The sequence below is a fragment of the Artemia franciscana genome, chromosome 10, assembly GCF_032884065.1.
Source record: "Artemia franciscana chromosome 10, ASM3288406v1, whole genome shotgun sequence".
NCBI classification, from domain to species: domain Eukaryota; kingdom Metazoa; phylum Arthropoda; class Branchiopoda; order Anostraca; family Artemiidae; genus Artemia; species Artemia franciscana.
Window position 1 is genome coordinate 17815694 of NC_088872.1, and position 14926 is coordinate 17830619.

Genomic DNA, 14926 nt, shown 5'->3' on the forward strand with positions numbered 1-14926 from the left:
TTTTGAATCAAACAAAACCAAACAATTAGACATGTAATTTAAATGTCCGCATTAAGAAAAAAAACTGTACTGAAGTGTTCCGGAGTTTTGGATGTATGTGTTTTCCTTGGAAATTATTACAAGTAATAGGCCTGACCTACTCATGCAAAAGAAAAAAAAAACCACTAAGCTAAGCATTAATTTTAGGCCAAAGCGATGTTTAATGTACTTCGAAAAATATTGTTGACAAGAATCAAAAATGACAAAAATTATCTTGGAAAGGAGCTTTCAAGTGTGCCCGTCCGCGAAATATCAAGATCTTACAAATTTCCCCCCAATTTTTATTCTTTTTAAATTTTGATATATTTTTGGTATGCTTTTCTTTTCCCCCTCTATGAATGAAGTGTACGTTTACATGTGCGTGGTATGTGTTATAGACCAAAATTATATAATTTAGACCCTCTTTTCTGAGGCTTTCCAACTATTTCGTAGATAGTAATAGAGAGCGATGGCTTCCTTCCCTGAAAATGCTTTTCTGGTCCTAATATCGGAGAGGAGTCTTCGTCAAACTAAGCGTTCTCCCTGGGTTAACCCAGTGGGCTCATATAGAGATTCTGTAGTTCGCTTAAAAAAAAAAAAATACTATTTTAGCATGTTCATCTGTATATGGGGTGGCCTCATGTACTGGTTGAACCCCAAGTTTTGTGTTCCTCGGGTCTCTGTGTTAAAACGACCCCGCCAAGACCACCATAATCGACTGATTTCGCTGAATCACACTAGATCTATCTAAACCACGACTTTGCCTTGTTATCTGTCCCAACAATATACACGTCCTGGTGATTAGCCAAGAAGAATAGGAACAAAAAGTTTAACAGATGATAAATTTCATCTTCAAGATTCCCTAGCAGAGATTTTCATTGCTTTTATATCGATTATTGTAGATTAATTCGTCAACAATTTAAAATGGCGATTTTTATTGGTCAAAGTTTCTAACCTGTACCATCATTGAAAGAAAAAAGTTATTTCTAAACCGCCACAGAGTTATCTAAAACTGGATTAGGCAAAAAAAAAATCGCTATAAGGGCTATATAATTCGTACGACACTCCAAAGTAACTGAGATTTTAACGTATAAACGTTTTAGATGGTAAAAGCTTAGTGTATGTTAGTGTGACGTATTATAAGGGTATTTTAACCTAGCCAGGGATAGTCTAGGGTAAAAAAAGAGCCTCCGTTATGGGACCTGAGGACAGTCCTTAACCCCTTTCCCTGCCATCCCCTGTTCATCCATCTTTATAGTCTAGGGAATCAGTGACAAACATCTGCATCTTATTTTAAGTTTCAGCTGTTTATCACTAATTATACAATTAAATGAAAGAACAATTTTCTTCAAGTTGGAGTAAGGAGCAACATCAAAACTCAACACGAACAGAACTTATTCTGTATATAAGAAGTGCTGCTCTTTCTCAACCCTCGCTCTTTACACAACAGATTAAAGTTGTTTGAAAATACTTCTGATTCAATTTCGACGGTCCAACTACAAACCTTAGCGTAAACAATGAGGGATGAGGAAGATGCAGCCTCTCATATACGGAATAATTTCTGTTCCTTTTAAGTTTTAATGTTGCTCATTACTTTCAGTTGAAAGTGTTATTTTTTATTTCATTTTTGATTGTTTTTAAAGTCATACTAGGAAATCTCCTTCCCCCATGTAAATTTTTCCCTGAAAAATTCCCCGGGAACTTCCTCTCCAAGGAAAACTTCTCATATGGAAAATCTTCCCCACCCAGAAAAATCCTTATATTTCACAGTAAAAAATACTACATGCAAACAATGGGCCAATTTCATTGCTTATAGCCCTTTCGCCAGGGAGTATGTGGGGTGGTCATGCCATCCCAAGAGGTGTAGCTATTCACCTGTTAACTATGCCAGACCAAATGGCTGTTTTAAAATTTGATCGGTCATCTTTGGAGAAAAATCAGCGTTGGAGGGGGGCTAGCTACCCTCCAGTCTTTTTAGTCACTTAAAAAAGGCACTATAGCTTTTAATTTCCGTTCAAATAAGCCCTCTCCCGATCATCTAGGACAATTGGCTCGATACGAGCCAATTGTCTTCGCTTGTTCGATACAACTCCAGCCTGGGAGCAAAACTTTGAAAAGTTTGTGTTTTGTTTAAACATAAAAACCATCATCTTTTTAAAATATTGTGGACATGTACACTTTTTGTTCTGAGGAGATGGGTAAACGCCTGATCTGTTTCATACTCATTACCATTTTCTTATCGGCCGTAAATCCCTTAAAAAATATGAAAATGCCTCAATTGAGTGACTGTGAATTTGTATACTTTTTCTTGACAAGCTCAGTAAACTCCATTGGAACTTTGATCTGAGACAATGCCATGATCCTTGTTTTGGGACGGGGTGATAAGCCAGTCTTGAAGTAGCCAAGAAAGCTGTAATAATATATGTCAAAAGTACGCTTTTTCCGGCTTTTTTTTGAAAATGGTTTTTACATCGGGAATGGCTTAGCATGAAATTTGATGTTATATTTACTTGTGCTTGTATTTGAGACGGTTTGCACACCTCAAGTGTCGCCCAACCGTACGACACCTGAAATTCAACTCAGGGCCACTTATTACCAAGTAGAGATCAATCCACTGGTCTATAAAAAATGAGTGAAACTTAGTGTTACGTTGCCACGTTCTTTTTTTAGGGGGGGGGGATTTGAAAGGGCCAAGAAAAGTAATTCTGATAGAGGATTTTCCCGTCTCTTCTTTAAAAATTGAAACTGGAATCGTGTTAAGTTTTTTGTTCTGATGTTCTCTTACTTCTGAGAAATACCATGGTTTTATTTTTTTGCTAGCATGAACATTTTCTGGAACGCGTCTACAACCTGTCTTTATTCCAGATTCTTTCAAATTAATTAAGATATGTAAGTGGTCAGACATAAGATAATCCAGGAAATTTTAGTACAGTGATTCATAGCGGCAGTTTATTTCACCACTTAGTCATCATCCGATGATTCAGCTAATAAGCATGCATTTTAAAACTATTGACCCGGGTAACACCCTCTGTTTTGTTGACGTTAAATACAGGGGGTTCCCAAAGGGTTGACGTGCGACATGATTTTGAGCCATGACAACATTACCGACTGGCAATTTTATGGCTAATATTAGCATAAAGATGTCTTAATTATCAGAAACCGATACTTTTAACTTTTAATGGCTTCTGATAATTAGGTGTAATGGTTTACGGACGCCAGAGGTCTACTCAAGTCTTTTGGATATGATATTATTTGGGCCTCATTGTGGAAACCAGCATGGGGCTAAAGGATTCACAAAACACGGTGATTCCTAGAAAATTACCCCCCCCCCCAAATTGATACTTTCTAGAATTGATTAAAAGAGCTTTTCCAAAAGATTTTACTTTAGAGGAAAGTAAAGAGCTATACTAAAGCCTAATACGAGGAAAAATAGATTCAAATAATAGTTGAAAATCAAAGCTAACACAGATTACCATGAATGAATAAATGAAACCCAAAACAAACAGATAGTGCTCTGTGTGTATCCGACAAGTGCAAAATTACAAGTAGGAGCTAATGGTAGCTGCTTGATTGTTTAAAATATATAGTAACACTAATTGTAGCAAGTATCAGCAATTTCTTATATTTCCTTGTTCTAATGATAAAAGAGACTATGATGTTTTAAGTCAAAGGCAGGACCGGATCAACTAGCCATGGGGCCCGATCGGAATTTTTTTGAGGGGCCCTTTACATACTAAATATGGTACTTGTGTATTATTCAGAACACACTCAATAAGTGAAGTTAGGCTCTTTCGTGAACCAAACTACGATGTAGGTACATTTTAATTGGATATTTTATATATAGAGGTGGTTAGGTTAGGTTAAGTTAGGTATTTGATATAATGCATCCCCCCCCCCCTAATGTGCAAATATATAGCCCAAACTTTTGATAAAGCTAATGAAATCAAACAAAATATGTGAAAATATAATACTTTATGAGTAAAATTGAAAAACTACAACTTAGAATTCTAACCTAACCCTTTCGTCTTTGAGTTTTGTCTTTGTGGCTGTGAAACCAGATTTTCTCAAAAAATGTAAGTGCATCGTAGTTTGTTTCACGAAAGAACCTAACTTAACTTATTGAGTGAGTTCTGAATAATACACAAGTACCCTAATATATATATATATATATATATATATATATATATATATATATATATATATATATATATATATATATATATATATATATATATAGTTGTCGTTTTCGTGTCCAAAATGACCGCTCGTTTAATTTTTAGCACGAGTAGTACGGGTTCAATTCCTGGATTTTCCTGTTATTTGGTTTAGGAAGGGAGTCAGTGATGTAACTCTGTAAGCTCAGCCAAAGTCGGCCATGCTCTAAATGGGTACCTGGAGAAATCTGCGGAACCTAAGCAGGAAGCGTGTGCGAAAGCGCATGATGGTTTGCCCCTCCCCCTTACACCTAATTGTCTGAAGGGCCATAAAACAGAGATCAGCACCGCCGGCTTGGACCTTAAGGTTCTAGTGCCATTAATGGTGCAACAGTACAATCGCCAATTACTTCAAAGAGGGTAAAAGGTTAGACAGAAAATGGGTTAATAATTGGGCAGTGACTTGACCGAATAATTGCATGCTGTAAAATCCCAAAAAAAGGCTTCACACATGTATCTAGATTTCTTAATAAATGTCCTACTTTTGCCAGAAATCCCAAGAAACCATGGGGACATTAAACATTTCACAAAATATCGGGGGGAGGGGAGCGAAGGCCCCCGCCCTGCGAACGTGCAAGGTTCTGGATCTCGTTATTGCATGTCTAATAAGCTTTTTATTTTGTTCTTCAGTTTCGTTTTTACCTCATTATAATTCTTATTTCTGCTTATCTTTTAACCGCATATTTCTTTGTACCTAAACTTTGGTTATGGCTCTTTCAGACATTTTTTCAGTAACGACACCTTATTATGTTCTTCACTTTTGTGATTTTGACTCGTTCTAATTTTCGATGCTTCATATTCGTTTTTGACTCATTGTTATTGTCGTCTTTGCAAGTATTCTCACCGCATGTTTTTTCTTCATTTTGTTTATCGTTACTTCAAAAAGTTTATCGTTACTTCAAAAAGTTTTCACTGCCCTTTGCCTTAGCTACTTGGATTGGTCTTAGCACATTTGATGGTCTAGGTTGTTTGCTTTGACCCATTTCGAATTGACATTTCTCAGGTCGTCCTCTTGATCTTGTCTCATTTGATAGTCCAGTTTGTTAATTTTGAGCAATTGTTAATATGCGTTTCCGTCCCCAAGTTATTATAAAACTGCTGAAAACGCAACTCATTACACTAAATATTTTATGCTCAGCTATGTTTCTTGTGTATTTTCATATGCGTCGAAGCTACTAAAAACGGTAGAATCACTCCTAAGGCGGAAATGACGTTTTTATCCTTTTGAAATATGCTACAAATATGACGTTACTCATATATTTTTTTTTTCCAAAATAAAGACTCCTAACGCCTTGCCTTAAACTTGCGACATGTCTAGATTGTTTTTTATAGGCTGGAAAATCTCAAGATGCCAATTTTATCAAAAAAAATACGGAGCCGTTTTCGATAAGAAATTTACACATACTTACATCCAGAAACAAATAAATAAATAACAATTATTTCTTGTTTATAAAATGAAGAAAATCTTTTAATGAATATAAATATACATCAACAAATATGAATACATGACTAAGTTTACATATTGCATAAGAATGCATATTGCTAAGTTTTGTTCTGTAAATTCTTCTAAAACTGTCTGAAAATCTAATTTCCTTGCGTCCTCACTTTCAATGGGTTTAATTGCATAACTTTTTAATCTATACCGGATTCATTGTTAATATCAGACGATTTTTTTCATTAGTTTTAGCCTAAAAAATGATCTCTCTCTAGGAGCAACGCTTACAGGAATTTTCAAGTATATTTAAAAATATAAAAAAAATGTGTTTATTTTGATGGCAGTGCGGAATCCTTTCAAACGCGGGGCCCTTTTAAACACGTGGTCCGATTGGGCCTAATCGCTCTATATCCGACCCTGAGCAAAGGCCAGAGCATTTTGAAGGCTGTGGCCTTCAAAAGTTTTATGGGTGATAGTTGTTCTCTTATTTACTGTAATATTGTTTCGGTTGTTGTAATATCGAAAACAGTTTATTTGTTCTGTTCACTATTTATCTATTTTCTGGCTATGTCTCTTTCAAAATATGTATGAGATATAATGACCAGTTTTTTCTCGTTTTTAACAGGTAAATGGAGGAAGTTTAGCTGAAAGAGCAGGGCTGAATGCTGGAGATACCATAGTAGCAATCAACGGTATTGATGCCTTGAAACTAAGACACAAGGAAGCACAAGATGCTATTGTCAGAGCTGGAAATAATTTTGAAATGGTTGTCGTTCGGTAAGCTTTCGCCAGTTTTATTTTAATGATTTTGGTGGTTTGTATCTTTTATTCACTGGGCACCGACGAATTGATAGTGTTATAAGAATTACTTAATTTGCCAATGCTATAAGTCTGCTTGCGTAATTTCCTACCTTCTTTACGTGGGCATTGTCTGAAATAATCACTGTGCTATCTGATTGAAATATAGTTTGTTATAGATTTATGTTTCAATTTAGTTTTTGGCCAATTGTTTGTAATGTACCTGCAATTTTCTTTGTGCTTTGAAGAGACCTTGGATATTCCCAATGTCTAAGTCTGGGACCAAGCAAAAACTCTAGGTCACAACATTCGAAACTGTTTATGAAATGAAATTTAGTAGCTTGCGCTTCATTTTGTAGCATAAGGGATTTGTACCAGAATCAAGTCAGAAAGCATGAGGGGCGGTTGCAGAGGACGGGCAAAGGAGCATATGCTCCTCAGAACGGCTAGAGTTGTACTAATTACAGGGATTGAGGGACAATAAAAGCTGATGGAGGAGCCCAATTCTTGTTGGTGCCCTCCTCCAAATATAAATCATGCATCTGCCCCTGAGTATAGAAGAGCCAATAATAGTATACATTACTTGCACAAACAGTTTTAGGAGCTTTAGTAAAGTAATACTTATTATGAAAAAGTACTGTCGGTGCAGGCACTTGCGATTCATTTTTTAAGGCTTATGGCGGATGGTGAAATTCTTTGGGGGAGGGGTAAATTGGGAAAAGGCTGAATTGCGGAACTGGAACTGGCATATTGGACATACAAACCTTGAGAAAGAAATTGCTAAATAGCACCAATTATGGTCTATTTCATGCCCAGAACGCAAAATCTTGTCGATTTGACAAGACAAATTTGCTCTTTCCACAGCGTCCAATTATATTGAGGGGCCACACTATTTCAAATATAGCCTAAAACAGGCGGCGTGTGGCGGACAGATGGAGTGTGGCAAAAAATGACACTGTCTGTAGCGACTCGTATTGGAACGTGAAATCTAATGGTTCACTCCGGCAAGAGAGTTGAGAAGTGCGGTAGTGTTGTGTGATTAAAGGTAATGCAAGTGCGGTGAACGAGCGTAGATAGGGATACATTTCAAAAGTGGACTGTTCTCTTCGATTCCTGGCTGAAACCTCAGTTTTCTTTTATTTTTTTCTCTCTTAAAATGTTTAAATTAAGAATATTTTAAAATAGTCCTTATTTTAATTTATAATTAGTAAAAATGACTCTTTAGACATTCGATGACCAGAACCCTTTTCTTGCCATCAGCATCTTGTTGCTTGAAAATGGAAGGAGAGGTAGAATTTTTTTTTTTTTTTTTACGCAGATTATCACTAGAAGTCTTAGTTGTGTTTTGGGAGGTCGGATCCGGTTATTTTGCAAATTGAGCGTTTTCTGCTAGGACCAAGTGCCATACGAGCTTTTAGGTGATATATTTGGGTGAGGCTGGGTGCTTGCATCTGAAACTGAACGTTTTACGAATGGAACGTGATCTGAGGTATAATGATTATGTCCTGGTTCAGCACCATCGTTTGGATTAATCCCAAAACATGTCTTTGTCCCTCACCGTGGTCACTGGTTACACAACTTTCATAATTAATCAAAGATCATACAAAATCTCGCGCTTAGAGTTAAAAGAAATCGGATCTTTCTCAAGGAAAAATGGATTTTTTTGGGTACTTGTTTTAAGACTTAATTTTTTTTAAAGGCTTTTTACAGCTACTGTTGGTGGTTATAAAAAGTGTGGAAAAAGTGCTTCGTTACCAGCTCGTGGTAACGAACTGTAGTAAGGAGCGACCCGGCTCAATAGTAACCGAAACTCTAAAAAATGGAATTTTGATACCAATAGTTACATCAAAAGAATTGCATTTTAATGCTGATTTTAAATATGTAAGTTTCATCAAAATCAGTTATACCCATCAAAAGTTACGAGCCTGAGAAAATTTGCCTCATTTTAGAAAATAAGGGGAAACACCCGCTAAAAGTCATACAATCTTAACGAAAATCACACCATCAGATTCAGCGTATCAGAAAACCTAACTGTAGAAGTTTCAAGCTCCTATCTACAGAAATGTGAAATTTCGCATTTTTCGCCAGAACACAGATCACGGATGCGTGTTTATTTGTTTTTTTGTTCGTTTTTTTTTCCCCCAGGGATGATCGTATCGACTGAGTGGTCCTAGAAAGTCGCGAGAGGACTTATTCTAACAGAAATTAAAAGTTCTAGTGCCCTTTTTAAGTGACCAAAAATTAGAGGGCACCTAGGCCCCCTCCCATGCTCATTTTTTCCCAAAAGTTACCGGATCAAAATTCTGAGATAGCCATTTTATTCACCATGGTCGAAAAACCTAATAACTATGTCTTTAGGGACGACTTACTCCCCCGCAGGCAGTCCCAGTGGGAGGGACTGCAAGTTACAAACTGACCTGTGTTTACATATAGTAATGGTTACTGGGAAGTGTACAGACGTTTTCAGGGGGATTTTTTTTGGTTTAGGGGGGAGAGTTGAGGGGGGGTTACGTGGGAGGATATTTCCATGGAGAAACTTCTCATGGGGGAAGAGAATTTCAATGAAGGGGGCGCAGGATTTTCTAGCATTATTTGAAAAAAAACAATGAATAAATAAATATGAAAAGTTTTTTCTACTGAAAGTAAGGAGCAGCATTAAAACTTAAAACGAACAGAAATTATTACGCATATGAGGGGTATACCTCCTTGTTATAGCTCACTCTTTACGCTTAAGTATTTTTAGTAATTTCAACTATTTATTCTACGGCCGTTGTGGTTCAGAGGTCATTCTGAACCTCTTTTTTTTGGGAATTGGGCCAAAATCTAAGCTTTAGTGTAAAGAGCGAAGTATCGACGAGGGTAGAACCCCCTCATATACGCAATAAAAGCATACGAATATAGAAGGTCGTTACGTAAGTTAATTCGTAAGTTACGTATATTTTTTTACCAATGAAAACGTTTGTAAAAAATTTAAAATTTAGTTGCTTTTTTAAGTAATCAAAAACTTGGAGGGCAACTAGGCCTCCTCCCTCGCTCCTTTTTTCTCAAAATCTTCCGATTAATTTCAATCAATTAATATGCAAATTTCGTTTTAATTATTTATATGCGGAGAGCTAAGATCAAAACATGCATTAATTCAAAAACGCCCATAAATTAAATAAAAAAACAAGTTTTTTTTAAATGAAAGTGAGGAGTAACACTAAAACTTAAAACGAACAGAAATTACTTCGTATATGAAAGGGGCTTTTCCTCCTCAACGCCCCGCTCTTTACGCTAAAGTTTCTTACTGTTTTAAAAATAGAGTTAAGAGAAAGAGTCAAACTTTAGCGTAAAGAGCGGGGCGTTGAGGAGGAAAAGCCCCTTTCATATACGGAGTAATTTCTGTTCGTTTTAAGTTTTAGTGTTGCTCCTTACTTTCATTTAAGAAAACTTGTTTTTTTTTACCAACTCAAGTTGAAACGGCACTTGTGTTATAGCGACTACACTTTGTTCTTGATCTATAATAAAACTAGTTTTCTGTTTCCACTCAGAGATAAGCAGCTTAGTCTGAGCGACATAAAGTACTATGCAGGTATATTTTAATTAAATATTTAATATATAGAGGTGGTTAGATTAGTTGTTTATTATATTGCGTTCTGGGCGGCCTGCTTTCCACATTTCTCTGTTGTAGTTTCCATAATTTTGTTACTAAAGTACGGTAATATATTTTCATCATATTTTGGTATATTCTATTCTGATTAAGCTAACTTCACTTCTTGAGTGTGGTCGCTATGACACATTAGTACCTTTGGAACATATAACCTGTCCCCGAAGACATAGTCGCATACAGTGTTCCGGAATTTTTGTGATCTGTGGGTTATATTCGCCCGAACAGACTATGGGGCCTTGGCCATGGATACCTAGTTAATGTCAATTTTCTTGGGAGGGGGGAGATGAAATGTTGTTATGAAAGTACAGTGAAGACTATTGAAACTGTTACTTTTAAGGAGTAGTTAATTAATTTGGTGGAAAATATATGTAGGCGTAAATATAATAAAAAAAAATCCTGCCTGTAAAGGGCTATCAATTTGTCAGTGATCTTTTGACTGTCATTAATCGTATATTGATGCAGTAAAACATTGCACTTAGCCGTAAATGGAAATTACCCATTTGCGGCCTCTTCAAAGTCTGAATTTTAAAAGACTCTAAACCCTTTTCTAATTCCTTACACATTATGATCTTTATGCCCAGTCTCATCTATAAGAAAATATATATGTTTATCCTTACAAATGACCCATTTAAACCGGGTTGGGTTCATGTATCGAAACAATTAAGAAGAATTATGATCTTGGCAAGATATTCCATCATTGTGATTCAACACTTCAATCCATTCGGCTCTGTCACGGTTGTATATCAGAAAGGGCCATCCTTCATATTTGTTGTAGGAGTATGTTATTCTCCTTAGGATCTTCACCTTGCTTCCTGCTTACATTTGCTGAATGATGTCAACATTCAGGATGGCTAGAATGTCTGCCCTATTTTGCATAACGTCTTATGCTTGATTTTGCAGGATATGTAATCATGCTATGAATAAAACGTTTTTTATGACCTATTGTTAGGAATCTAAAAATTATAAGTATAAAAAAGGGAAAGATAGAAGAGGTTAATATCAACAATCTAGTGCCTTATTGCGTAGTAGAGCTTCATGCGTCGTTTAATTCCCAATAAGCTCTATTGGCATGAGCAAAAATTAAAATTCCGAAACTTATATCTCGAACGTTGTCTCAAAACTTCTTTTTTTCCTGTAACAAACTTTTAAGAACCTTCCACCCTAACAGTTTCCATGTCGTCAGTCGGATATCAAAGGGACGTAGCTCCATAATTGTAAATTTTCAGAAAAGCAAAAAAACTTACAATTTTTTTATTTCCCCTCCGATAACTGTAAACCAAAACGGATCGATATGTAAAATCAGTATATATCAATCCGTTTTTGTTTTACGGTTATCTGAAGGGACATAAAAAAGTTACGAGGTTTTTTTTGCTCTTCTGAAAATTTACAATTATGGAGATCTTTGATACCCGACTGACGATGCATATGTTACTGTGAATGTCGGGAATCTGGTTAATGTCAACCAGGATTGCCAACTGCCGACGTAAAAAAAGAGTGCAAATCAAGGCCAAAAAGAGTGCAAGTTGATAAAAACGAGTGCAAGTAAAAAAATTTGACCTTTCACTCTTCTGACCACCCTTACGCCATTTAGAAATAATTACCAATTATTCTACGGTCAATAAACACATTACCTTTTAATTTTTTCAAATGTCATAATTTCAAAGTCATGAGGAATCCCTACTTAAATTAGCCTCTAAATAATATATTAGATAATTATTTTCATTCGTTTTTTAGCTTAAAAGGTAAGGCTCTGTTTGAAATTTGCAGGTGTTTTATTTTGATTGTTTGGATCTTTAACTGAACTATATTTAACTTCATCAAATGTTTAGATAAAGTTCTGTCTCTATTTTATCCAAATGTTTTGAAAGGAATATAAGAGATGCAAGTAACTAGTCGTGAACTATGGCTGACTTCACTGTAGTCAAGTCAAATACACTACCCTAGCAGCGAAAAAAAGTAGTAAAAACATTCTTAGTCGCACAAAATGATTCTTCTTCTTCCTCGCTGGATTTTCTCCTTCTTTCCTTTTCTTGTAAATTTATTTCCAATTTTTGTATGAATAGAGTAGTTTTCTGGGACATTCCCAGAAAGTGATAACGACCTACGCGCGCGGGCGGGCTTGGGGGGCGCGAAGTGCCCCCACCAACTAGGTTTTGGGGTGGCGCGAAGCGCCACCCCAACAGCTAGTTAATGAATAAGAATAAATGCGAATGGAACAAGAGTTCTGCGAAAGGAGTATTTTAGATCACATATGGGTATATACTTTGATATACTTCTTTGTAAGCGGTTGAAAATCAAAAAGTTCGTGGTAGCAAATTGTAAGTATAGTTTAGGAAAACTGTGAAAAAAAGGGGCCAACCTCAAACAAATTGCTATATAATTGAGTCTTTCACTAACCGATCTAAAAGTATGTGCCGATTCCGATTCTGAAAAGTTTACCGCTCTAGCTCTTTCATAAATCTGAGTTTTTTGAGGTTGGATTTGATGTTTGAGACAAATAATGTTGATTAAGTAAATACCAGCAAATGTGATTAGATATGTCATTTCTACGCTCTTTCTTTGCTGATGAACAAGAAATTAAATGTTTATAGTCAAAAGAATTGTTTGGGGCTTCAAGCTTTGAGATATAGTGCGGTTGGGGGCGAGGTTCTAGGAAAGTCGTGAAAAAAGGGGTCAACCTCAAACAAAATGCTATGCAAATGATTCTTTCATTACCGGCCAAAAAATATGCGCTGATTCCGAATCCGAAAATTTTGCTGATCTAGCTCTTTCATAAATTTGAGTTTTTTGAGGTTGAATTTGAGGTTGAGGCAAAAAATGTCGATTCAGTAAGTACCAGCAAATGTGATTAGATATATCATCTCTTCGCTCTTTTTTTTGCTGATGAACATGAAACCGAATGTTTAAAGTCAAAAGAATTGTTTGGGGCTTAAAGCTTTGAGAGACAGTGAGGATGTGGGATAGGTTCAGCCTGGAGGTGTATATTAAACTTGGCGAATGGCGAAACATTTGTAGCCTCGCGCCTTGGTAACAACCAAGGCTGGGTCCAGGTATAGTCCAGTATGCCTGGAACCTCAGTTTTGTGAAATTGAGTAAGAATGAGGAGGAGTAGTGGAAGTTGAAACGCATCTTTGGCAACAAAAAAAAACAAAAAACATTCTGTCAAAGAGCTTCCCTTAGCTGAGACAAAAGACTAGTTCCAAAAACGAGATCAGTATACTCAGATATAATGCAACACATAGATCAATTACATAAGGCAGATAAAGATCACAGTTACACAGAGATTCATTGGATAGTGACAAATTCATTCAAAAATTTTGTCTTCTTCTTCGCTACCATCGTCTTCAAGGTTTCCGGCACCAACTGTTTCGCAGTTAGAACAGCTTGTTCTTTTGCAGTTGCCACAAGCCCAGGCACATTTTAAACCATGCTATTTGCAAGAATATCGCAGCGTCGATCGTTCTCACGTTGTAATCCGCATTATCAGCAACGTGACGCATACACAACTTTCCTTGCAACCTCTGTATTTCGATGTTTGCAGTCACTGAAGCATTTTGCTCAAATAAACTGGTCTCGTAGTAAGATGAGCAGAAGTCGATAGCGCTGAGAGTATCAACTAGACTGCGGCTTCCTTGCTGATGATGAACCTTCACTGCGAGTCCTACTTGAAGAGGAGACTTAATGGCTCTAGTTTGAGTGGCTTGCATGATGCTTTGGCCAATGGTAGCTATTTTCAGTTTAGTATCTTTGCCCACGAACAAGTTCTCCAGGAAGAATTTCAGAGTCTGCGGCAGGTGTGGCAGAGTAACACGGGGCGGAACGGGGTACTGATTTTAGAATGATTTTTATTTATACGAAGGAGTCCACATAAAAGGCTACAAAATTTCCTACAAGTGGATTGTATTGTCGTAAAGTTTCACACTTATATTGCAAAAAGTGAATATAATCATTATTTATTTAATTAAAATATATAAAAGGTCAAATACACCGTTCTGCCCCATATCCGGGGCAAAACTGGCAAATTTGCAATAAACTGAAAAAGTTGACTGACAACGTTGACTAAATCCAAAGGTAAAAAAGAAAGGTATTTCGGAAATTCACCGGTGAACGTCGACATTCACCAATTTCGGACATTCACGGTAACATATGCACGGTGCAGAAAAAATGCACCGTTAACTAGCCGAATTCACTACAAGTCGTTCACTACACTTTTTATTTTGATGAAAAAGTATTTTGCTGCTTATTAAACTCATAGTTACTTAAGAAAATCCCAAAAAATAAGCATTAATAACCTAAACTGACAAATAGTATTTTCACGACTGAATGCTCATCATTTTTTAGAAGCCAAGCGAACTATTTTCTTGCTAAATTTGATTAAAGACATTCCCGTGCACAAAAAAGAAGAAAAGACGAAAAGCCCTCAATATTGTCTCTAGGTAATCTGTACATTTGGACCAAGTCTATTACGATAAAAAAAAAAGAAAATTGTAAGAAATTATATCAAAATTAGTATTTTATATGTATTGTATAGCCCCATTATTTGTTTATAGGCTACAATCAGAGCCTTTTCCAGAATTTTGTTCAGAGGGGGAGGAGGTAGAGAAATTTTAAAAACTCACCATAAATTTGTTAATATGCATTTTTGTTTCGTATTTACGAGTTGGACAAACATTTTGGGCATTTTGTACAATCATTTGATTTTGCTGCTGATCAACTCGGAATTTAGGGATTTGACGTAGGACAGTATTAAATAAAAAAAAATGTTTTTTCCAATTGAAAGTAAGGAGCAACATTAAAATTTAAAATGAACAG

At 36.2% G+C, this 14926-nt stretch overlaps 1 protein-coding gene across 50 annotated transcripts in view; it reads left to right on the forward strand.

Annotated features, from left to right (window-relative positions):
* Positions 1-14926, forward strand: part of LOC136031858 (PDZ and LIM domain protein Zasp-like) — a 152556-nt gene that overhangs the window by 6234 nt on the left and 131396 nt on the right. For all 50 annotated transcript variants that reach the window (XM_065711728.1, XM_065711732.1, XM_065711741.1 and 47 more), the window contains exon 2: positions 6293-6444. In XM_065711728.1, coding sequence (XP_065567800.1) covers positions 6293-6444 — 152 coding nt within the window. The remainder of the gene's footprint in view (positions 1-6292; positions 6445-14926) is intronic.